We start from the raw sequence: 26,464 nt of genomic DNA on the forward strand, positions 1-26,464 counted from the left end.
TATAAATTGCAAATAGTTGAGGACCTAACACTGATCCCTTTGATACACTAGATGTTACATCTTGTCAACCAGAAAAGACCATTATATCTATTCTCTACCTCCTGTTAGCTAGCCCTTCTTGTATCCATTCCAATATGTTATCCATGCAGCAGGAGCTTTTATTTTCCACATTAAGCTTTCATGTAGCACCTTATTAAGTGTCTTTGGAAATCAAAGTACAGTGAATCCAACAGGTCCTGTTCATTCCAAAATCATGTTACTTCCTCAAAAAATCCCAAAGAATTAGGTCAAAATTATTTTCCTTTCACAAAACCATTTCAACTCTGCTTGATTACCTTGAACATTTCTAAATATTTTGCTACAACATCTATGATAATACCCTTTAATATGGCAGGCAGATGGTCTGCGTGTGGATGATCTGAGTGGTATGACAAAGAGGAAATCATGCCTGACAGACTGAATAGAATTCATTGAGGAGGTAACAAGCAAGACAGATGGAGGGGAAGCAGTGAATGTAATATATTGGATTTTCTGAAGGTGTTTCTTAAGGTACTACGTGTTAGGGTACTTAATAACAGTCAATGGGTTGGAGGTACAGTCGGTTCTGCTATAATGTGATAGTTCTGTTCTCATGCAATCCCATGTAATAAGAAAATTACATAATAGCAACACCGTTTAAACTAATGGGGCCTGAATCATGTTATAACCAATACACACTTTAAAAGTTCACACTTTCGAAATAGTGTCCCCAATTTGTCAATCATGTTATAGCAAATTTGCATTGACGAAATGCACATTATAGCAGAACGACCTGTAGTATATTAGCATGTATGGAGGATTAGCTAACTAATAGCAGACAGAGTTGAGATAAGTGGGATATTTTCAGTATAGCAACCTGTAACTAATGAAATGTCTGAGGATCAAAGCTGGGGCTACAATTATTTACAATATATATTAATGACTTGAATGAGGCAAGTGTATGTACTCTAGCCAAGTTTGAACATGTCACAAATATAGATGGGAAGGCAAGTGCTTATGATTCCATAGATCTGCAGATGGCTATAAGTAAAATCTTAGCATACGGAATATAATATGTGAAAATGTGAGGTGATGAACTTTGGCAAGAATGGTCAGTCCACAGCTGGAATACTGTAGACAGTTATCGGCTCATAATCTAAGGAAGGATATAATGGCATTGGACACAGTCAAAAGAAGGTTTAATAGGTCAATCCCAGATATCTTATGAGAACAAGTTGACCAGGTTGTGCCTGTGCTCATTAGAGTTGAGAAGAATGAAAGGTAACCTTATTGAAAGACACAAGACTCTTTGGGGACTGAACAGGGTACACACAGAAAGGTTGTTTCCCCTTCTTGGAAAGTCTCTGACCAGAAGCCACACTCTCAGATATAGTGTTACCCATTTAATACAGAGCTGAGGAGAAGTTTCTTCTCCCAGAAGGTACTGAATCTGCAGGATTCTTTATCGCAGAGGGTCGTATTGCCTGGGTCATTAAGTACACTCAATGCTGAAATATAGATTTTTTTATATTAGATTAGATTACCCTACAATGTGGAAACAGGCCCTTCAGCCCAACAAGTCCACACCAACCCTCCGAAGAGTAACTCACCCAGACCCACCCCCATCTGACTAATGCACCTAACACTACGGACAATTTAGCTTGGCCAGTTCGCCTGGCCTACACATCTTTGAACTGTGGGAGGAAACCAGAACATCCGGAGAAAATCCACGCAGACACAGAGAGAATGTGCAAACTCCACACAGACAGTTGCCTGAGGCTGGAATCAAACCTGGGTCCCTGGTGCTGTGAGGCAGCTGTGCTAACCACTGAGTCACCATGCTGTCCATATAGATACTTAATCAGCAAGGGAATCAAAGGTTATAGAGAAAAGATAAGAAAATGGAGTTCAGGTATATCAGATCTGCCATAACCTCATTAAATGGCAGAGAGACTTGGTGGGCTGAATGCTGTATTTCTGAAACTATATCTTATGATCGTATTTACTCTGGCTAAGGAATTTATGATGAAATTTACCACTTGAAAACTCTTCCTCAGGAGAGAGGATGAGAGAAACCGCTATATCCAGAGGGCATGTTGGAGGACTCAATGCTTTGATATAAGCAGCAATTTGGACAAAATGTATTGCATTTTTTAAAGTTTATTGAAATAAATATTTACACCCTTTTCAGTGGTTTCAATAACATTTTCCCTTCCTTCTCTATAGGCTGGGAGAAGCTCCAAACGACAAATGTTCTTGTTGCCTGGTAACATGGAGAAACATCTGAAGATAAAAACCTGCACAGTGAGTCTAGAACTGAAAGTTAAAAATCACACAACACCAGGTTATAGTCCAACAGGTTTAATTGGAAGCACACCAACTTTCGGAGCGTCGCTTCTTCATCAGGTGGACAACCACCTGATGAAGGAGCGGCCCTCCGGAAGCTTGTGTACTTCCAATTATACCTGTTGGACTATAACCTGGTGTTGTGATTTTTAACTTTGTACACTCCAGTCCAACACTGGCATCTCCAAATCATGACTAGAATTGAAAGGGTTAATTAACTCCAACTAATCAGAAGAGTTGGTGCACACAAAAGAACAATGCACCCAAGATGTGGTCCCCAGATTAGAGTTTAAATGTAAAATCTCTCACAATGTTGGGAGTAAAATCTAGTTAAACTAGTAAATATCAGCTGAGTACACATTCTTCCTGTCCTCTCTGTGTTTTTTTCACCCACCTCATTGACCACACCATCTCTCTCACTGCCCCCAACTCTCCACAGGCTGTCCCACCTACCCATTTTTCTCATGCTTTCTTGACTGACCCCCACCTCATTCCAGTCCACACCCTCTTTCCCAACCCTACTCTCAGCCAACCCCACTCCTCCATCTTGCTATTTCATGTCTATGTTTCATGCTTTGGTCTTGCTCCACATCATTAGAGAAAAAGTGCTAGGGAAATTAATGAGACTAAAGAATGATAAGACTTGATGGAATGCATCCTACAATATTAACAGTACGGATAGAAATAGTGTATACACTGGTAGTAATCTTGCAAGAATCCTTAGATTCTGGAAAATTCCCAAAGGATTGGAAAACTGTCAATGTCATATCTTTATTTGAAAAGAAAATGAGGCCAAAAAAGCACCTATAGGCCAGTTAGCTTAATGTCTGTTATTGGGAAAATGTTGGCATCCATTAGAAAGGATACAATGGCAAAGTGTTTAAAAATACTTAATATGATCAAGCAGAATCAGCATGGCTTCACAAAGGGGAAATCTTGCCTGACAAATTGAATAGAATTTTTTGAGTGAGAACAAGCAGGATAAATAGGGAAGCAGTAGATGTAATATATTTTGATTTTCAGAAGGCACTGCATGTGAGGCTACTTAATTAGATAAGAAGATCCCATACTGTTGGAGGAAGTGTATCAGCATGGATAAGGGATTCACTAATGAAGTAGGGAAGTGAATATACTATTACCAAGTTTGAGGTTGACACAAAAATTGGTAGGAAAGCAAGTGTTGAGATCGATACAAAAACATGGACGATAGAATTTAGTGTTGGAACATGGGAAGTTGTGCACTATGGTAGAAAGAATAGAGGAACTAAAAATTTAAATTGAAAAAGACTGCAGAAAGCTGCAGCACAGATAAGTGTTTGTACATTATTCTCAAAATGCTAACACACAAGTTCAACAGGTAAGAGGGCTTGAACATGAAATGTTGGCTTTTATTTCAAAGAGAATGGAGTATGAAAATAGAGAAGTCTTGCTAAAACTATACAAGGCAATAGTCATAGCACAGCTGGAACACTGTCAACAATTTTAGGTCCATAATCTAAGGAAAGATATATTGGCATTGTAGACATGGATGGGTCAATAGATTGATCCTGGAAGTGGAGAGACTGTCTTACGCAGAGACATTGAGAAGATCAGACCTATATTCAATGGAGTTTAGAAGAATGAGGCAACCTTATTGAAACATATAAGATTGTTAGGGGATTTAAGAGGTTAGATGCAGAAAGCTTGTTTTCCCTTGAGGGAGAGTCTAGGATCAACGGACATAATCTCAGAATAGGGATCACTATTTTAATACAGAGGTAAGGAGGATTTTTTTCTCTCAGAGGGTAATGAGTTTGTATAATTCTTTACCACAGAGGGTTGTAGAGGCTGGATCATTAAGTATAGAGACAGGTTTTTAATCAGTAAGGGTTTGGGTTATGAGGAAAAGGCAGGAATTGGAGTTGAGGATTATCAGATCAGGCATGATCTCATGAATGGTTGAACAATTGATGCCTGAATGGCCTGATTCTGCTGTTTTGTCTTAAGGTCTCACTTTTCCAGGTCTCAAATCACATTCTCTCTTTCAAAACCCGTTCCATCATATCCCTCCATGCTACCTTCCACCCACACCTTAGAAAGCAGTAGCAAAAATGGCAAAACTCTTGCTGTTACCGTCACATGATTAAAATGAGGAATATTGATTGGTTGTTTTGCTCTGGTCCAGGTTGCAATTGATGTGATTGAAGAGTTTTGCAATGAAATGGGGCTTCAAAACTCGGAGGCTGCAGATGAATATTCTATATTTGTTATCACCGACAAAGGTATTCTCTTTAGAGACCAGTGTGTGTTTTTCCATGAAGAGTTCTGGGAAAGTGTGTGCCTGTGAGGGGAATGAGATCAGATTGTTTGTTGCAGTCCCATGTGATAATACCCCATGCTCTGTTTCAGGACAAAATGTGCATCCACTCAAAAAGAAAGATTACATCCTTGATGTAATTACGGAAATGGAACAAGTTGATCAAAACTTCATCTTCTGTTTCCGACGTGTGCTCTGGTTTCAACCGCTAAAGTTTGAGAATGAGCTGTGTGTGACTGTGCATTATAATCAGGTACTCTGGATATTGCAGTCGTGAAAATGTATTTGAGACTGTGGGTATTGCCATAATGAAGAGCTGTACATGACTGTGGATTATGCAGAAGTTGAAGATTTCACAGTAACAAAGAAGTGTGTGTGACTATGGATTTTAATCAAGATTTGAGAATAATGAACAAGTTCAGGGCTGCAACAGAGAGGAAGAATTTGTTTCCAAATAATTGTAGAAATGTGGTAGGAAAATGAAATAGATTTTAGTCTCTGTCCTCAGTCTAACACAGTCCCAACAATTTCAGAATAGTAGCCCAGCAAAAGCAGAAAGGGCAAAATGAAAAATTCACAGTATTCAGTTTCCACATTGCCATAATTCTGTACATCATAAGTAGCATCAATCTTTGATTAAAAATGCTTGATGGTTTCACATTTTAAAAAGTCAAAAATATCCTTGCTAAAGTTTTGAAGAGGATGGCAGAGAGTGTCAGAATAGGAACTAACTCACTTGCTCGCTCCTCTCCCCATTTCTCAGCACGGTGAACTCAACATGTCTGATATGTACTTACAATGGTCCAATTGCTCTTGAACAAAAAAGCAAGGTCAAAATTTGAGAGGATGGATTTCAAACTGTAATTAAAACAGTGCTGGGAGCATAAAATCTTGCCCTGATGCTGTGTTCCTGAATGCAGTGGCTGGACTGCCCGATGCCATCAAGCTCAGTAAAAGAAAATGAGGACTGCAGGTCCTGGAGTTCAGAGTCAAAAAGTGTGGCACTGGAAAAGTACAGTCAGTTAGACAGCATCCGAAGAGCAAGAGAGATGATGTTTCGAGCATAAGCATCAAGCTCACTGTTCACTTGCCTTGATAGTTGATACCAGGTGGTCATAAGCTCTAAGAGGTCACGAAGCAAAATAAACTTCAGCTTCTTGATGTTATGAAACTTGAAAGGGTTCAGAAAAGATTTACAAAGATATTGCTAGGGTTGGAGGGTTTGAGCTGTAGGAAGAGACTGAATAGGCTTGGGTCTATTTTCCCTGGAGTGTTGGAGGCTGAGGAGTGACCTTACAGAGGTTCATAAAATCATGAGGGGTATGGATAGGGTAAGAGCTGAAAATGTGTTGCTGGTCAAAGCACAGCAGGTCAGGCAGCATCCAAGGAACAGGAAAACAGACAAGACCTTTTCCCTGGAGTGGGACAGTCCAGAACTAAAGGGCATAGGTTTAGGGTAAGGGGGGAGAAATTTTAAAGAGACCTAGGGGGCAACTTTTTCACACAGAAGGTGGTGCATTTATGGAACGAGCTGCCAGAGAAAGTGGTGGAGGCGGGAAAAATTACAACATTTAAAAGTCATTTGGATAGATATATGAATAGGAAGTGTTTAAAGGAATATGGGCCAAGTGCTGGAAAATGGGATTAGGTTAGTTTAGGATGTCTGTTCGGCATGGATGAGTTGGACCAAAGGGTATGTTTCCGTGTTGTAGATCTCTATGAGTGTAAGTGAGATTAATTTTTGTTCTGTATGATCTGTAAACCTGTAAATAACTCATATGTTTATTTTATAATCAAGGTTGTTCCAGATTACTTGAAAGGACTCTTCCATGTACTGAATCAGGATTTGATGAGTGAGAGTCAGCTCCAACAAGTGTCAAAGTTGGCAGCTCTGCAACAAAGGGCAAAGGACAGTCTGTATCTGCCTACCATGTGAGTTAATCACAGCAACCTTTAATAGGCACAGAGTAGGTAGACCTGTCCAGACATATTCCAGAAATTGTGCTTCATTTAACTCATGGCATCCTTCTGATGGACCCCTGTTAAGGTGTTATATTTCCCACTGTACAGTATTAGGACATTGAGTTACACTATAAAGGCACAATCCTGAAAATCAGTGAAACTATTGGCAGCAGATTTTTTTGTATATAATTGAACTTGGATGAGCGTGATGCCTTTTTCATTTGTACCAAAATGGTGGCTGAAGTTCTGTGTGTTGTGTTCATCATGTACAGTTATTGTACATTTATCAGTTCAGTAATATTATGAAGCCCAGACTGCACAGACTGATTTAGTGATGAGCTGTATTACATGCCGGTGCAGAGTGGAGAGGAGTGCAGAGGAGACAGGCAGGAGGCTGGAAGAATGAAGCAAGCCAGGCAGCATCAGGTGGTGTAGAAGTCGACGTTTCAGGTGTAACCCTTCTTCAGGACTGGGGTTGGGTGTAGGGTGAGCTACAAATAAAGAGGGAGGCGGGAGCAGGGTAGTGAAGTGGGGATACGTGAAAATAGGTGTAGGGTACAACCTGGTTGGTCAATAGGAAGAATGGATCCGGTAGGTGGCAGAGAACAGTGGCAGTGAGGGGGAGGGGCTGGGAAAGGAGTCAGGGGTTGGGGAGGGAGATTATTTGAAATTGGAGAACTCAATGTTGAGTCCTCCAGCTGTAGAATGCCCAGGTGGAAGATAAGGTGTTCCTCCAATAAGCCACCAACCAGGTCATACCCTCCACCTGTCTTCACCTATCTCCACTTCAGCACCTTGCTCCCACCTCCCCCTTTAGCTGCAGCTCCCCCCACATCCACCCCCAGTCCTGAAGAAGAAACGTCAACTTCTACACCTCCAAATGCTGCCTGGCTTGCTGTGTTCTTCCACCCTGTCTACTCTGGGACAGTGCAGAAGCATATGTATGGTAATTACCCCATGCTGTACCTGCACCTGAGAGTATTTAATGGGACTGTGTAGAAGGAGCAGAACTGTATATTGAATCTGCCAGCAGATACTGCAGGAGCTCCTTGAAGAAGCTCAATCAACATTTCCTGTCCCTGGCCAGGAAACAATTATGTTGTAAAGGCCAGTCTTGATGGACTTGTTTTCCAGCATATTCTATATAAAATCCTAGCTCTAGTTTGTGTTTCAAATGTTGCTGTGACTGCTACAGCTGAAATGATATGAGGGGGACCTGGGGCTCACCTCTGTGCTATTCTGCCAGCATAGAATGCATTTGATACAGGAATATGGATACTAATTAATTAACCTTTGCTACAAGCAGCCTTGAAAGCACAGGCAACATGGCATCCAAACATCTCAAGCACACTCCATATGTTAGACCACTCATGGGCATCAACCACAGGGATGCATGAGTTAAAAATTTGAATTCAAGTAGACCATCACAGGAACTGACTCTCTTTAATCACAATCAAAACTTGTAAAATGCATGACAAAACTCAGCTCTGCTCAATGCCACTCCTGAATTTTTCTGGGTGAGTGAATCGCTGAGGCTGTATATCCTTGAGTTTAGAAGACTGAGAGGGGATCTGATTGAGACATATAAGATTATTAAAGAATTGGATACTCTGAAGGCAAGAAACACGTTTCCGCTGATGGGTGAGTCCCGAACCAGAGGACACAGCTTAAAAATAAGGGGTAGGCCATTTAGGACAGAGATGAGGAGAAACTTCTTCACCCAGAGAGTGGTGGGTGTGTGGAATGCTCTGCCCCAGAAGGCAGTGGAGGCCCAGTCTCTGGATTCGTTTAAGAAAGAGATGGATAGACCTCTCAAGGGTAGTGGAATCAAGGGTTATGGAGGTAAGGCAGGAACAGGATACTGATTGAGGATGATCAGCCATGATCATAATGAATGGTGGTGCAGGCTCGAAGAGCAGAATGGCCTACTCCTGCACCTATTGTCTATTGCTCCAATGTCCCAGAGGAACTAAGGGCAATTTAAAAGATTGAATAATCATAGTGAGGTTTGGTAAAGTCGCAGACCCATAAACACCTTTGGAGCTCTGGCTGGTAAATATTCAGGATAAATGTTACGTTTTTAAAAAATAAATTGCCAGTCGTCACTGTATGAAACTTTTACTTTATTATTTTTTGTTTCTTTAAGTCGTGAGGTGCAAGATTGCATTCCTCCACAGATTTACCAGCATCAACGGCCACAGTCCTGGTTGAACATGGTGACAGAGAATATCCAATATGTTCAGCCCCTCAGCTCTCACCAAGCCAAAGCCCAGTTCCTTGGTAAGTGTCAACTCTCACTCTGTGCACAGTGACTAAGTATATTAGTATTATGACAAATAATTTAACCTAATTTGCTACATAATAACTACAACTGTAGTGGTTTTGGTATTATCCATAGCCTTTTTATGAGAGATACTGAATGGAGAACAGACTTTCCCCATCTCACCTGGGCTCGGTCAATAGAATTATGATGGCTGATATTAGCTGATTACTACTAACATGAAAGATCCCAGATTGTGCTGGGCTGGCCTACTGTAAGAACTGCAATTGGCTTCTGAGTGCTTCTTGGCTATGGAGGAAGGGAGAAATATTCAGCAGAATTCTTAATCCAGCGCACTAACATCAGACTGGGAAAGTATGGTGTTTAATACAATCCATGATTTCATCTGATTCTTATAAATCTGTTTACTTGGGCAAGGTACTAAGGAGCTCTCCTACAAACCAAGCAGGTCTGGCAGCATCTGTGGAGAGAGAAACAGAGTTAATCTTTCAAGACCAGTGTGACTTTTCTTCAGAATTGAAAGCTGCAAAAATGCTAGTTTTTATGCTATTGACAGAGCGGGGGGGGGAGCAGATTGCGAGGGCGCCTTGAGCAAAGATGAGGACAGTGATAATGCTGGTAACCACGTGATAGATACGTAAAATCGGTATAAATTTTAGACGTGTGCCAAAGAAAATGGATCTATTCTGTAAAGAACAAAGCCAATATGACACAAACAAGATATGGCCAAGAGATGATGGCATCATGAGAAAATGGAGGTCATACTCTGAAGTTGTAAAACTCAATACTGTGTCCTAGAGGTAGTAAAATACCTAAGTGGATAATGAGGTACTGTCTCTTCAGCTTATGCTGATCTTTGTTGGAACACTATTGAAGGCCAGAACAGAAATGTTAGCACAGAGCAAGGTCATTTATAGAAATAGCAAGCAACTAGAAGGTCAGAGTTATTCATATGGTCAGAGCGGAGATGTTCTGCAAAGCAGTTACCCAGTCTGTTTGGTCTTGCCATTGTAAAGGAGAATTTATTGTGAACAATGAAAACAGTGGACTAGATTGAAAGAAGTACAAGTTGAGGCAATGGCCTGTTAATGTTCATGGAATCCCTGGAGTGTGCAAGCAGCCATTCAGCCCATTGAATCCACATTGACCCTCTGAAGAGCATCCCACCCAGACCCACGCTGCTACTCTATCCCTGTAATCCCGCATTTCCCATGGCCAATCCACCTGGCCTGCATATCTTTGGACTGGGAGGAAACCAGTACATTTGGAGGAAACCCAAACCGACACTGGGAGAATGTGCAAACTCCATACCAACAGTCATTCAAGGGTAGAATCAAACCTGGGTCTCTGGCACTGTGAGATAACTCACCATGATGCCCTATTATCTATAGGCTGTTAACACAGAGCCCCAAGTAATAATCTGGTGACCTGGATTTGAATCCCATTGGCAGATAGTGAAATTTGAATCCAATAAAATGTGGAATTAAGAGTCTAATGAAACTGTTGCTGTCTGTCAGGAAAACCCATCTGGTTCACTAATGCCCTCGAGGGAAGGAAACTGCCGTCCTTACCTGGTCTGAGTCAAGATGTAACTCCAGACCCACAGCAATTAATTGAATCTTAACTGCCCTCTGGACAATCATGGATGGGCAATAAATGCTGGCCTAGCCTGTCATGTCTACATCCTGTAAATTAATTCAAAGAACGTAAAATGCTACTTCACCTGGAAGATGTGTTTGGGGCCTTGAATGGAGTTGAATGAGCAAGCATTACACTTTCTGGAATTGGATGGAAATGTGCATCGGTTAGTGAGGAATTGTAGGAGTGATAGAAGAGTGGTCCAAGGTATCACAGAGGGAAAGGTCCCTGCCCACTATTGACAGTGGAGCGGAGGAGATGTGCTTGGTGGTGGTATCTTGCTGGATGATCCTTTGAAGATTAGTGGTGTGGAGAGGGCACACCCTATCATTGTTCTGAGAGGGAAGGGATGGGGTGAGTTCAGAACTGTGAGAGACAGGTCAGATATGCCAAAGAAAGATGTTAACCATTTTAATTGTGGGTCGACCATCACTTGTATAGACAATGGTGTCTCACCATTGCAAAAATCAAAAGGATTATGAAAGAGAAAGAACTCATGGTCTGGACTTTTGGTCTTTGAAATTTTGTTTCCCCTCTCTATATTCTCATTCACCTGTACTGTATGTGTTAAACTGTTTTTCTTTTGTCTGTCTTAATTGTGACTAAATTGGTATAGTTTAAGTTGCATAAATGAGAGCCCCTTTGTTTTATTGTTCTTATTAAAAGTTAAATATTTTGCAATCAATAGATTTATTTTGACTGTAACTGAAGCAACGTGATATGGTTTGCGCAGGTGCTGGGTATAGTCAGTCAGACTAATTGGTTTTGGGAATCTTATTGGGTTTTTATACATTGTGTCATAACTTGTGGGACTCTAGTGCATGATTGTTGGTTAATTTGTGATAATGGTCTGGACCATGTATTTTTAACCAATGACTCCAAGTACCCTCACTCATTCTTTCAGTTTCACTGTGTGAATAGAGATTGAATTTGTGGCAATGATTTGTTTCTCTTTCTTTTCCACACAGGGCTTGTGAGTGCATTCCCCATGTTTGGATCCTCATTCTTCTACATCCAGAGCAGCAGCAACAGTGCAATTACTGCCCCTTGTATTCTGGCTGTCAACCAGAATGGACTCAATTTCCTCAACAACGAGACACATGTAAGTTTCTAAACAAATTATCAGTCTATTAGTGGGTCATTAAGCCCACTCCATGTACATTCAACCCTATCATAGAGTCTACCCATGCATTCAATCTCATCCCCTAGTCCATACAGATATTTTCTAATCAACCTGTTCAGGGATATTATTGCACACCTTGAAGCAGGTGGAATTGAACACAGGCAACATGGCTCAGACATAGGGACAATATCACTGTGCAACAAGAGCCCCACAATCCATGTATCAGTTCCTCTATCCTGAGTTCCACCTGCTCTTTGAATGATCAAAGAGAAGTTGCAGATAAATAGTTCCCAATTCCCAAAGCTGATGTTGTAAAAATGCAGAATGTTCACCCGTCTCCTCTATTTGACCCTGACCAATAAATGTTCATGGATAATCTTAAGGACCAGCTGCAACTCAGGTGGTAACACAATTGCCCCTGAATTACTAGATTCTGAGTCCAAATCCCACTCCAGGACTTCAGAAAATTGCAAAATATTTCTGATGCAGAAAGCCCATCAACTTGAGCACAAAAATCAAGACTGGTATTCTAGTACAGTATTGCGGAAGCACTGTTGAATGATCTGTCTTAAGGATGAGACGTTAAACAGCAGACCATATCTACCTCCTCGGTTGAATGTAGAATATCCTATGCCTCTATTTTTAAAAACAGCCAAAGGAGTTATCTTATTTATCCTGGCCAACATAAAACACAGATTATCTGGTCATTTTTTGTGGGAGTTTCCTTTGTGAAAATTTATAGCTGTATTTCCTACAACAGTGACAAAAAGTACTTAATTGGCTGTAAAATACTTTGAGATGTCTGGTGTTGTGAAAAGCACCGAGTAATTGTAAGTATTTCTTCTCATCCCTCCCAGTAGTTAAATAATAGCTTATTCCCTCTGCGTACAAAGTTCATTGCATCTTTCTCGAGATTGAACATTTGCATCTCGTACTCTTTAAGTGTCCACAGTTATCAGATGTATTTCCCATTGTCTGCTCAGCAGTCACCTAATCACCTATGAGTCAGACATAGCTGCAGAATTATTACAATGGCATTATTTATCCATTTCAAGCTATTATATTTCTCTCAAAGATGTGATTCATAACTCATGACGAATTGGGACAATACTATTTAACAACTTTTAAAAAATTGGGCAAAGAAAATTGTGATCAATAGCTCACAGGAAATTAGGGATATGCCATGAGCGATAACTCAGTGAATCATGGATATGTTTTCTATCCTGAAGGCCATCAATTTCGGGACCTACTGTCATTCAGATCAGGTCTTCTTCGCATGTCCTCTCATGCTTCATTTTCATGGAAACATGGTTTTGACAATGGAATATTTATTTTGTTCAGCCTCCCTGGAGGTGGATGAGGATGGGGTCACCTGACATAAATGTGTCAAATGTTCTTCAGGGGATAATCCTGTTAACACAGCCACAACCGGAGCCCTATTAAACATCTCTTTCACTTCCAAAGGGAAAACACTTCACAGGGAATCTGTGCCCCATTTCCACATGGGGGATAAGCTGTTAAGAAAGTAATATTTGAATCTGAAAAAATAAAGGTTTCAGCAAAGAAAAATAGTGCCAGATTCTGTTCAGCCAAATAATGGATGAAATGGGAAATGACAATGCTGTCAAGCAAGCAGCAGCTGAGGATACCTGTGAAGCAAGATTTTTTTTACATTTCTCCTACTATGCCTCCTTCATGAACTGAACTGTTTCATTTATCCAACCCCACCATCAAACCCCCTACTAGGGCAGCTTGTGTCTGCTGTTGGAAGCAGTTACTTTAGAAACTGTAAAATTAATTATATTGTAACTCATCTTTGCAGGAGCTGATGGTCAATTTCCTATTGAAAGAGGTACAATCCACCCTGACTCAACAATCAGGCCCTAGCAATAGCTATCCATATGTAGAGATTAAACTGGGAGATTTAACGTCCCAAAGGATAACACAACTTCAGCTTGATCAGGTATGAAAGGATTGTGTATGCATGTTCAATATCACTCTTACAACCGTAAGCCACTTAAGGTTTTGAAGCAAATGGGTAAATATCATATCTGTTCTTCCCTCAAAGCTTGCATATTTTCTACAAGAAATTAAGGGCATAAATAATAAAAGCAGGAATGGCCATTTGACCCTTTGAGCCTGCTTTTCCCTTCAATAAAGTCATGGGTCATTTTCTACTTCAACTTCATTTTCCACACTTAGATCCATTAATTCCTTCAGTACCCAGAAAATCTGTTCACCTCTATCTTGGTTATCTTCAACAATAGAGCATCCAAGCAGCTTTCTCTGGTAGAGAATTTCAAAGGTTCAAAGATTCATGAAGAAATGTCTCATTATCTCAGTTCTATATAACTGATCACGTGAACTAGGACAGAGATATTCTGGAATATTCAGACTAGGGAAGCATTTTCTTAGCAATTACCTTATCATGCCCCTGAAAGATTTCATATGTGTCATTTCGATCATCTCTGATTCTTCTAAATTACAAAGAATATAGGCCTAGTCTAATTAAAATAATGAATTTTTGATGAAGGATGGTGCATAACTAGATGTGAACCTCATACTTTAACAACTGCAAGGTGATTAATATGCTTCAAAGGAAGATACTTCCCCACACTAATGCCAGCTATGCAGGACTAACATCCACAATAGGGTGACAATTTTGGAAGAGAATTTCCACAGATTAATTTTTATTGACATAAGCTAAATGGAAGATCACAGAAATCCTGGAAAGCGGTATAATCACCACTTATTCGGGATTTCCGCAGTTCTGCAACTTGACGCTGGGACTAGGCAGTTGATCGTTCTCCCCCAGCAAGATGCAAGCCCATTCGTGCAGTGTGTGTGTGGATCATGGGATTACCCTGAGTTTATTGTAACCAGAATACTGAATAATAAAGCAAAAGAAGGACATATCACATTCCCCTCAACATATATATTTTGATGAGTTAGGACGTCTGGAGATAAAATCACAACTCATAAGCTAATTAATCTGATATACTTGAGCTGGCTCACTCAAAATGCAATTGCGCTAAGTCTCTTTAACTTTGACTTTGTAAGTTCTTCATTCTCATTTAACTATCCAACTCCTTTTTCAAGACATTTCAGATTCCAATAACTCAAGTTAAAATGTTTCACCCCATCGCTACTCTTGATCTTTTATCAATGACTTTAAATACATGAGTTCTGTAAAGTCCATTTCTTTTTCTAAAAAAAAGACATTTCTTCAAATGATTCTGACTGTGCAAAGGGATGGCTGCCATTTTAAAAATGACGTTTACCGGAGCACTTTGAGTTGTATATAGTGTTGCTTTACCCTAGAACAGTCAGAACAAAAGAAGACACCGCAGAACTTATTGAGTCATAGAGACGTACAGCATGGAAACAGACCCTTGGGTCTAACTCATCCATGCCAACCAGATATCCTAACCCAATCTAGTTCCATCTGCCAGCACCTGGCCCATATCCCTCCAAAGCCTTCCTATTCATATACCCATCCAGATGCCTTTTAAATGTTGCAATTGTGCTAGTTTCCACCACTGTGTCTGACAGCTAATTCCATACACGTACCACCCTCTGCATGAAAAAAGTTGCCTTAGGTCTCTTTTATATCTTTCCCCTCTCACCCTAAACCTATGCCCTCTAGTTCAGGACTCCCCCACACCAGGAGAAAAAACCTTGTCTATTTATCCTATCCATGCCCCTCATGATTTTATAAACCTCTATAAGGTCACCCCTCAGCCTCCGACACCCCAAGGAAAACAGCCCTAGCCTTTTCAACCTTTCCTGATAGCTCAAATCCTCCAACACTGGCAACATCCTTGTCAATCTTTTCTGAACCCTTTCAAGTTTCACAACATCTTTCTGATAGAAAGGAGACCAGAAATGTATGCAATATTCCAACAGTGGCCCAACCAATGTCCTGTACAGCCGTAACATGACCTCCCACCTCCTGTACTTAATATTCTGACCAATAAAGGAAAGCAGACCAAATGCCTTCTTCACTATACTATCTACCTGCAACTCCACTTTCAAGGAGCTATGAACCTGCACACCAAGGTCTTTTTATTCAGCAACACTCCCTAGGAACTTACCATTAAGTGTATAAGTCCTGCTAAGATTTGCTTTCCCAAAATGTAACACCTCGCATTTATCTAAACTCTATCTGCCACTTCTCAGCCCATTGGTCCATCTGATCAAGATTCTGTTGATATATGAGGTAACCTGAGGTCCAGTACACCTCCAATTTTGGTGTCATCAGCTAACTTCCTAATGATACCTTATGCTCACATCCAAATCATTTATATAAATGATGAAAAGTAATGGATCCTTGTGGCACTCCACTGGTCACAGGCCTCCAGTCTGAAAAACAACCCTCCACCACCACCCTCTGTCTTCCACCTTTGAGCCAGTTCTGTATCCAAATGGCTAGTTCTTCCTGTATTCCATGAGATCTAACCTTGTTCACCAGTCTCCCATGGGGAACCTTGTCAAACGCCTTACTGAAGTCCATATCGATCACATCTACTGCTCTGCCCTCATCAATCCTCTTTATTACTTCTACAAAAAAACTCAATCAAGTGTATGAGACACGATTTCCCATGTTGACTATCTCTAATCAGTCCTTGCCTTTCCAAATACATGAACATCCTGTCCCTCAGGATTCCCTCCAACAACTTGCCCACCACCGACATCAGGCTCACTGGTCTAGAGATCCCTGGCTTGCCCTTACCACCTTTCTTAAGCAGTGGCACCACCTGTGATTATCGATGATGCAAATATCTCAGTAAGAGGCCCAGCAATCACTTCCCTAGCTCCCCACGGAGTTCTAGGGTACACCTGATCAGGTCCTGGGGTTTTATCCACTTTTATGCATTTCAAGATCTCCAGCACTTCCTCCTGTGTAATCTGGACATTTTTCAAGATGTCACCATCTATTTCCCTACATACTATATCTTCCATGTCCTTTTCCACAGCAAATACCGATGCAAAATTGGCCTGAACTACGAGGCAAACTGCTTGACAGCACGTTTTGACTGGCTCCTGACCAAATGACCATGACTCCTGAGGAGCTGAAAATGTGTTGCTGGTTAAAGCATAGCAGGTTAGGCAGCATCCAAGGAACAGGAAATTCGACGTTTCGGGCCAGAGCCCTTCATCAGGAAATTCCTGATGAAGGGCTCTGGCCCGAAACGTCAAATTTCCTGTTCCTTGGATGCTGCCTAACCTGCTGTGCTTTAACCAGCAACACATTTTCAGCTCTGATCTCCAGCATCTGCAGACCTCACCTTTTACTCGAAGATTTTAACCTACTGCGAATGACTCCTGAGGAGCCAGTTCAGCAAAGAACCACCCAACTGGCAAAAAGAAAGCATTAAAAAAATGTGTGTGTGTGTGTGTGTGTGTGTGTGTGTGTGTGTGTGTGTCTCTCTCCTTTGTAAAGGTACTCAAAAGCATCCAAACACATCTAGTTGGATTCTACTTACCTTTCTCTGAAAGAAAACCTTGTTGAAGGAAAAATAAAACTCCTTAAGAGAACAGTGAGAGGTCAATTTCTCAACGAGTGAATGAAAGAGAGTGTTGGTGTCAATAACAAAACTGAAAGAAACAACTCGTGCAATCTTGTGGTCCTATTGAACTGTGGCTGATTTCTTTTTACCTTTTTCCACCTTTAATATCCATGTCTCGTCTGCCTTTGTGAGTTTGTATGTTTGTGAAGGGGGAGGAGGATCTTAAAAAAGTAGATTAAGTTAGTGCTATAAATGAGCAATTCATATTTCTTAATTGTCATTGTTTAAAGGCAGTTAATTCAAAATAAACTTTGACAAAGGATCAGTTAGAGTCGAAACGTCAGCTCTTTTCTCTCCTTACAGATGCTGCTCGACCTGCTGAGACTTACCAGCATTTTCTCTTTTGAATTCATAATAAACAGTCATTTTCTTGTTCAGTCCGGAAACCTAGTCAGCATTCACTTTTAACCTGAGTTCTTCAGTCAGGTAATTGGGGACACTGGATAATTTGACTGAATTTTTTCACATTGGTGACAATTCCAGGAACACTGATTTTCAGCACACTACCTCAGCCATTGTGGCACTCCTGGTTACTGGTTTTGGCACTTGCCAAAGTAAATAGTTTTCCTCTCTCTAATCTTTCAAAGGGTCTTATATCATTTTGAAAATCATTATTAGGTAATCACTTAACATTCTCTGCTCCAAGGAGAACAGTCCATCTTTTCCAATTTTTCATTATAACTCATGAGTCCTCATCACTGTAACATCCTGATAAAGGCTCAAAAGTAACACATTCCCATAGACCCATTTTTCAGCTAAAGTTAACACCTTCACCAGGAAAGGAGAGAAATTTGAAAAGCAATGTTAGTGTTACCCTCTCAGGTGTGATCTGTGGCGGGTATAAAGGGAGTTGAAGTTCAGATCAGATTGACTATCCTCTGCCTGTTCTTATTTAAATAAAGAACATTCTGAGTCTGCTGGAACTATCTGATCTGTTCCCCTACAGGCTTTGGAAATGTGTCGTGTCACAGCCATGCATGTGGAGTCCATGCTGCTGGCTCGAGAGAAGAGGCTGACCCTCCCACCGAGTGAGATTACCTTGCTGTGATTGACACTAATCATTGTGCAATTGCACCCATTGTTGAAGGAACTGATACTGGAATTGTCAGACTCACTATTTCATCACAGGCTGTGAGACAAGACTATAGATAAATATGCTACCTGCTACCAATTGATACATTGGAAGGAGCCAGATACAAAACCATAAGACCATAAGACATAGGAGTGGAAGCAAGGCCATTCGGCCCATCGAGTCCACTCCGCCATTTAATCATGGCCGACAGGCGTTTCAATTCCACTTACCCACACTTTCCGCGTAGCCCTTAATTCCTTGTGAGATCAAGAATCTATCAATCTCTGCCTTGAAGATATTTAACGTCCCGGCCTCAACTGTGCTCCGTGACAACGAATTCCACAGGCCCACCACTCTCTGGCTGAAGAACTGTCTCCTCATTTTGGTTCTAAATGGATCCTCTCTAATTTTAAGCCTTTGCCCACGGGACACAGTCTCCCCGCCCAATGGAAACAAGTTCCCAGCATCCACCCTTTCTAAGCCATGCATTATCTTGTCAACCTTCTTTTTTAACACAAACCCCTCTAAATCTTGCACTCAAAGATCACACAGACAAAATATTTAAATATTATTGTTGAACTTTGTATTGTTAGAATTTTTTCAACTGTCAAATTGATGTGGTGAAAAGTGCAATAAATACAAACTCTCTTTAAAAGAGAAATTTTGAAAATATTCAATACTGTTGGATATCATTTTGCAATCTTTGTTTATGAGCTATTGTATCTGTATATTTGCATCCAGTTTTTTTTAAGAACTGTAGGAATTTTGGTGCTTGTATTTATTCAGTAAATGTTATATATTTTTATAAAACTATAATTGGATTAGCTGCTTTATTCATTTCTGCTGTTTCTCTTTGAGAACATAATTTCTTACAATGTTTTTATTGCCCTTTTCCTTCAGAAACCCTTCATTTCCAACCATTGAGTTAATGGATCTTTTGTTATGTTAATTTGAAATATTTTTTCTTAATTGTTTAAATATTAATATGGTGTGGGGTAATATTTCCCTTTTCATCATTTTTTTTAAGTTCTGTTCTTTGTGTGTTTGGCTCGATTATCCCAACAACCCATTCCACAATTTCCAGAAACAAAAACAGAAATTACTGGAAAATCTCAACAGGTCTGGCAGCATCTGTGGAAAGTAGTAAGCGTTTTGGATCCCAGTTCTGAAGAAGGGTCATTGGACCCAAGACATTAACTCAGATTCCTCTCGACAAATGCTGCCAAACCTGAGTTTTTCTGGAAATTTCTGCTCTTGTTTCTGATTTCCAACATCCGCAGTTCTTTCAGGTATTTTCACTCATACTTTCCAGAAGCATATCCTTGTTTCAGACATCTATCGCCTTAAAATAAAAGAAAAAAAAACGTGAATACCATGTGATTCTTCACGGAATGATGAGTTTCTTTGATTACATTGTTCAGTTTTCTATGTTGCTGCATATAGGGAGTGGAGACCAAATGGTCAGCTTCTGTGGGCGGCACGGTGGCACAGTGGTTAGCACTGCTGCCTCACAGCGCCTGTAGACCCGGGTTCAATTCCCGACTCAGGCGACTGACTGTGTGGAGTTTGCACGTTCTCCCCATGTCTGCGTGGGTTTCCTCCGGGTGCTCCGGTTTCCTCCCACAGTCACAAAGATGTGCGGGTCAGGTGAATTGCCCATAGTGTTAGGTAAGGGGTAAATGTAGGGGTATGGGTGGGTTGCGCTTTGGCGGGTCGGTGTGGACTTGTTGGGCCGAAGGGCCTGTTTCCACACTGTAAGTCTAATCTAATTCTGTTCATATAATTGTGCCTCGACAGTGGCATGTTCTCTTACAAGGAAGGCAGAACCATACAATGGTTACAACACCAAAGGAGGGCATTCAGCCAACTCTGTTCATGCCAGACCATTGCTAGAGCAACTCAGTTAGTCTCATTCCTCCCTTCCTCACCTTGCCTGCTTTTATTTTTCTCATCAGATTATTAAGTCCTATTTGAAACTACGACTAATCCTGCCTTCATTAGTCAGCATTACATTCCAGGTCGTAACTCTTACTGCATAATCAAGGTTTTTTTTCTCATGTTGCTTCTGATCCATTTGCCAATCACTTAAAATCAATATTCTTCCATTTAAAAAACGGTTTCTCCCGATTTACTCTGGCCCCGCTTGACTTTGAATACCTCAATCAAATCTTCTCTCACTGTTTTCTGAAGGAGCACCCAGTTTTCCCTCATCTATCCTCGAAATTGAAGTCTCTTATCCCAGAAACATTCTCACTCTGCATTGTCTTTCACATCCTTCCTAAACTTGGAGATGCCAGTATTGGACTGGGGTAGACTAAGTTAAAAGTACTTCCAAATAAACCTGTTGGACTATAACCTGGTGTTGTGCGAGTTTTAACTTCATCCTTCCTAAACTAAGTTCTCCTGAAGTTTATCACTATCCTTCTCAACATTCACAAGTTCTGTGTGATCTTCACATTTAGAATTGTGCCATATTCACCCAAGTCTGCATCATTAATGCATGTCATGAAAAATAGTGGTATTATTAATGACTCTGGAGAACACCACTATTTATCTTACTCCAGTGAAGGAAAAGAGTACCAGCAATAGGAATTCTTATGTACAGGACATGTTGAAATCTGTTACTGAGAGGGAAAATGTAGAGCACATATTTTAAACCACATTAAGTATTCTGTTTACATTTTACAAAAATTCAAGTAGAAAAATTTTATTCAATCATGCAATGTGTTGAAATGATATTGGTATCTTGGGGAACATACAGCATAGATTGACCATAATGATGCAAAGAGAGATTATTTTATCTGGCTAGAAAGATACGCTATCACTTTTGGAAGGATGTCCCATTAAAAGATCAGCATGCAAATGAGCAGAGAACCATACGACCATAGGGCACAGGCTCCCATTCTGCAGCACTTGAGGGAAAGGCTATGTCTATATATTATTCTGTATCAGATTTATGTGTGAATAAATTCATTAGAGATCTTCAAATGAATGGAATCCACGTATCTCATTTGTATTGGTTTCAATAGCATGAATATGGAGCACAATTGTTTTTTTTTAAACTTCAAAAGCAACAAAAGAGAAATAAGCTTTACAAGTTTGAAAGCCAAGTGAAGCAGTAGCAAACAAAATATAACATCAATACAAGAGGTTCCCACATTACAGAAAACAGACAAAAGTAAGATTTCGGAGTTGGCCAGGTTTGTGCAGGTAGACAGCTGAATCCAACCTGCCCCATCTTAAAATAATTTCAAATTTGAAGGGCCACTGGGAGTCAACCCATCATTGAACTAAGAAAAAAATACACCAAAATTTAAACAAAACAAAAAGTGGACTGATTCAAGAACAATGCAGAGACAACATAACAAGCTCTAAAACTAATTTCAAAGCAAAAGCTAAAAAAAACTCAAAGTACACAGAAAACTGCATGTTAAATATAAAAAATGAAAAGACAAAATAACAGAAAAATGGGTACCAAATCTCCAGTATAAATTGGAAATCCATTGATGTACTATCTGAGTTCAAGCTTTTTAAACAAAGAATACTGCTATTCTTCATAGTCTAAGCAGCTCTGATGCCCCTTAAATACGGTGTGAAAATGCTCATGTGGGAATGAGAGGTTATACAGTGTCAATGCCACAGGCTTATCTGAAGAGCACCGGAATGATCCATCAAAGAAATAGAATGTGTTAGATGATCAACTACATGTAAGAGTCAATTTTTGAATTTATTACTTGATTTGACACTGTACAGCCAAAAGCAATAAACATCAATCAATAAATGTGTTAGTAGTTCTTGTAATAAGGGCAAACATTTCAAAGGGTGAACTGTCAGAACAGATAATGGAGTTGGTGATTGCCTCAATTTTAAAAATTCATTTTTAAAAAATCACAGCATTGATTCAATACTGGCAGAAGATACAAGGCCATTTCATTGGAACAACAGTACCTGACAGCATAGACCCTACTCAGGACACAAAAAAAAACTAAGCTGTGTGGCAAATATAGTCAATTGCACTTACCACAAAGCTGTCCTGCATTTCAAGGTCTGTGTAAGATGTGCAATACTAAACTACACTGGGCCCACTTATGCATGAAATCTAACTCCAAAGATGCAGCCAGAGACCTTAAAAGGCAGAACCAGCCAGAAAAAATGTATATTGCCAGCAGCAAGGAACGTGTCAGAGACCTATAAAAATATTAGCCGATACACAGAATTCATATTAAAACAGACTTCAGTCAAGATCCAGAGTAGAAAAATTTTCATTCAGGATTGGATTGGGTTTCCATAGAATCAAAGTACAAAAATAGCTCTTTGGCCCATTGAGTCTGCACCAGAAAATACTGCTCTAAAACTACATTAGTCACACTTTCCAAAACATGGCCCAAAGCCTTGAATGTTATGACACATCAAATGTTCATCCAAGTACTTTTCAAGGGTTGTGAGGTTTTCCACTTGCACTTCCTACCAGGGAGTACAAGTTCCCAGCCCCCTCTGGGTGAAAAACTCTTCAAGTCCCCTGAACCTCTGCATTTCACCTTAGAATTATGTCCCCTTCTTACTGACCCTTCAACTAAGGGAAACAGTTGCTTTCTATCCACCCTGTCCATGCCCCTCATAACCTTACCTCAGTAGGTTCACTGTCAGTGTTCTTTGCTCTAAAGACAACTAGCTGAGCTTACCTAACCTGTCTTCATAGCTAAACTGTTCCATCCCAGGCAACATCCTAGTGAATCTCCTCTGCATCCCTTGCAGTGCAATCACATCCCTCTTATAGTCTGGTGACCAGTACTCCAGCTGTGGCCTACCCAAAGTTCTTCATAGCTCCCAACATGACCTCCCTGCTCTTATAATATATGCCATGACTGATAAAGATGTGTCCCATTTGCCGCCTTCATGACCTTATTAACCTCTCCTGCACTTTCAGGGATCTGTCAACAAGAATCCCAAGATCCCTCTGTTGCTCACAGCTTTCTAGTATTCTGCAATTTATCCAGTACTCCCGTGGCTTGTTACTTCTTTCAAATCTCACACTTAACGAGGTTAAATTCCATCTGCCACTGATATGCCCATCTGACTAATCCATTTATATCCTCCTGTAACTTAATACCTTCCGTGCTGTCAACCACCTGGCTAATCTTCACGTCATCTGCAAACTCACTTATCATCCCCCTCACACTTGCTTCTAGATCAAATATGAGGAAGCATTCGCTTGTGTGATCTATAAAATTAATATTAATACATTCCTGTATGAGATCTTGTTCATAAGTATGAGTGTTCGTAAGTCCAACTTTTGTATATTGTGGACCACCTGTATGTACATCACAAACAATAAGGGACCCAGCACTGATCTGTGTGGTACACCATTGGGCACTGGACTCTATCATACAAACAGTCTTCCACCAAAACCACCTGTCTGCTGCCACAAATCAAATTTTGGATCCAACGTGCCAAGCTACCCTGCTTTTACCTTCTTTATCCCCATGTGGGACTTTGTCAAAGACTTTGCTGAAATTTATAAACTACATCAACTCTGCTACCCTCATTTCCAGACCTGGTCACCTTCTTGAAAAAGATAAACACATTTGTTAGGTATGACCTTCCTCTGACAAAGCTATGCTGACTATCAGTGATCTAACCTTGTCTCTCCAAATGGAGATTAATTCTCTCCTTCAGAGCTAAACCTGATAACGTGGATGTAACACATTGTGCAGAAGTCAAATAACTAAAAACTTTAGGGTGTAGGTTTGCTCGCTGAGCTGTAGGTTTGATATCCAGACGTTTCATTACCTGACTAGGTAACATCATCAGTTGCGACCTCCAAGTGAAGCAAAGCTGTTGTCTCCTGCTTTCTATTTATATGTTTGTCCCAGATGGGGGTTCCTGGGGTTTGTGGTGATGTCATTTCCTGTTCGTTTTCTGAGGGGTTGATTGATGGTATCTAGATCTATGTGTTTTTTTATGGCATTGTGGTTAGAATGCCAGGCCTCTAGGAATTCTCTGGCATGTCTTTGCTTAGCCTGTCCCAGGATAGATATGTTGTCCCAGTCGAAATCGTGGGTTTTTTTTCCTCAGTGTGTAGGGCTACGACGGAAAGAGGATCGTGGATATCAAACCTACAGCTCAGCGAGGAAACCTACACCCTAAACCGCAACCTGAGCTACAAACCTTCACCAACCTTGCAACTAAAAACTTTTTTCTACAAGAAACACTTGCTCAAAGAAAAGTTTCAAATACACACTCAAAACAAAGATTAACACAGGAGTTAGTGAAAATACCTTACCAGTCTGAATTCTGAACGGTATGTACTAGGATCATTGGAAATCAATTGTACAAGTCTAACTGCTAACTTAATTGCAGACAATGTATCACTAATATCCTACATTTGTACACTAACAATGCAATATGGCAATAGCAAGTAAGCATAGAAACCACAAATATTTTACTGGTAGACAGAAGCAGACAAGGATATTCAGTGTGTACGTCTCTCAAAACTGTGACTGTCCATAAAATTATCAAAACCTCATGGCAGCAGAAGCGTCCAAGAACACTCAATTTGATTCAGACCAGGATTTGTAACAACTTGCACCCAGACACATTAGACCATAGGAAATTTCAGCAATGGTATCTTATATCTGTGAAAATGCAAGTCTGTTAATTGACCTTCCCAGAAAGTGCAGCATTCATATACAGGTAAAACTTAAGCATCATTCGCCATTTAAATCACCACATAGACTGGTGTAGTTCAATTCTATGCATACTAAAGAAAGACAACTGAACTGCTTCCTAAAGTGATGCTCTCACAAGATTCTAATACTAGAGATATTTAATCCCCAATGCACAGGATATAAATTCTTCTCCAAGAGGAAAGCCAAGGATGGATTTTGCCAGTACTCCTAACCAATGAATCTCAGAAATTTACTATTTTCAGAATACCATTTGATGTTCAAATTTTTTAGAAGTTGCATTCCTATTGCACTTCATATACCAGATGTCTGCAAGCAACTGACAGCCAATTAAGGTACTTTGAAATGTAGTCACTTATGAATGTGGGAAATGTGGCAGCCAAATGGAACACAGCAAGCTCCCACAAACAGCAACAGATAATTGATTATTTGATGTTGACTGAGGAATACTTATTTGGACACAGGAATTAACTCTCCTGTTCGTCTAGCAGGTGACAGATAATATAGAACTCTCACTGTCACAGAACCTCAGGAAAATCCCATACCGGCTACTGGAATCCTTTGAAATTCAATAGCATTACCATTGCTGAGTCCCCCATTATCAACTTCCTGGGGGATTATCCTTAAGATAAGAAATACTGCAGCTTCACCAGCAGGTTAGAGGTTAGGAATCGTGAAGCAAGGAACTCAAGTCTTGATTCTACCAAGTCTGTCCACAATCTACAAAGTACAAGTTAGGAATATGATGGAATACTCCCCATTTGCCTGGATAATGCAACTCTAACAACACTCAAGAAGCTTGACACCATCCAAGACAAAGCTGCCACTTGATTAGCACAACATCCACAAACATTCACATCTACCACCACCAATACAAGAGGACTGCAGGAATGTTTTTTTTAGATATATAAGGGAGTTGCAAGAATGGACCTTGGACTGCTGGAAAATGAGAGTGGAGAAGCAGTAATAGGGAACAAAGAAACTGAATAGGTACAATGCATCCATTTTCACAGTGGAAGATATCAGGAGCATACCAGAACATCAAGACAGTCAGAAGGACAGAGGTGAGTATAGTGACCATCACGAAGGAGAAGCTGAAAGATTTGAAAGTGGATAAAACACCCAGACCAGATGGACTACACCCAGAGTTCTGAAGGACATAGCTCAAGAGATGGTAGAGGCTTTGGTATTGATATTTCAAGAATTACTAGAGTCAGGCAGGTTCCCAGAAGACATGAAAATGGCTAATCTAACACCCCTGTTTAAGAAGGAAGGGAGGCAGAAGACAGGAAACTATAGTCCAGTTAGCCTGATCTCAGTTATTGGTAATATTTTAGAGTCCATTGTTAAGGATAAGATTGCAGAGTACTTGGAAGTGCATGCTAAATTGGGCTGAGTCAGCATGGCTTCATCAAGGGGAGCTCATGCCTGACAAATCTGTTTTGATTCTTTGAGGAGATAACGAGAAGGTC

General features: G+C 40.4%; 1 protein-coding gene across 1 annotated transcript in view; it reads left to right on the plus strand.

Moving 5' to 3' along the window:
- Positions 1-18,282, plus strand: part of myo15aa (myosin XVAa) — a 151,652-nt gene extending 133,370 nt beyond the window's left edge. Inside the window, exons 57-64 of the mRNA XM_060840978.1 lie at positions 2,245-2,322; positions 4,529-4,625; positions 4,753-4,913; positions 6,459-6,592; positions 8,769-8,902; positions 11,510-11,643; positions 13,487-13,627; positions 18,181-18,282. Coding sequence (XP_060696961.1) covers positions 2,245-2,322; positions 4,529-4,625; positions 4,753-4,913; positions 6,459-6,592; positions 8,769-8,902; positions 11,510-11,643; positions 13,487-13,627; positions 18,181-18,282 — 981 coding nt within the window. The remainder of the gene's footprint in view (positions 1-2,244; positions 2,323-4,528; positions 4,626-4,752; positions 4,914-6,458; positions 6,593-8,768; positions 8,903-11,509; positions 11,644-13,486; positions 13,628-18,180) is intronic.
- The last annotated feature ends 8,182 nt before the right edge of the window (positions 18,283-26,464 follow it).

Source organism: Hemiscyllium ocellatum, chromosome 20 (assembly GCF_020745735.1).
Source record: "Hemiscyllium ocellatum isolate sHemOce1 chromosome 20, sHemOce1.pat.X.cur, whole genome shotgun sequence".
NCBI lineage: Eukaryota > Metazoa > Chordata > Chondrichthyes > Orectolobiformes > Hemiscylliidae > Hemiscyllium > Hemiscyllium ocellatum.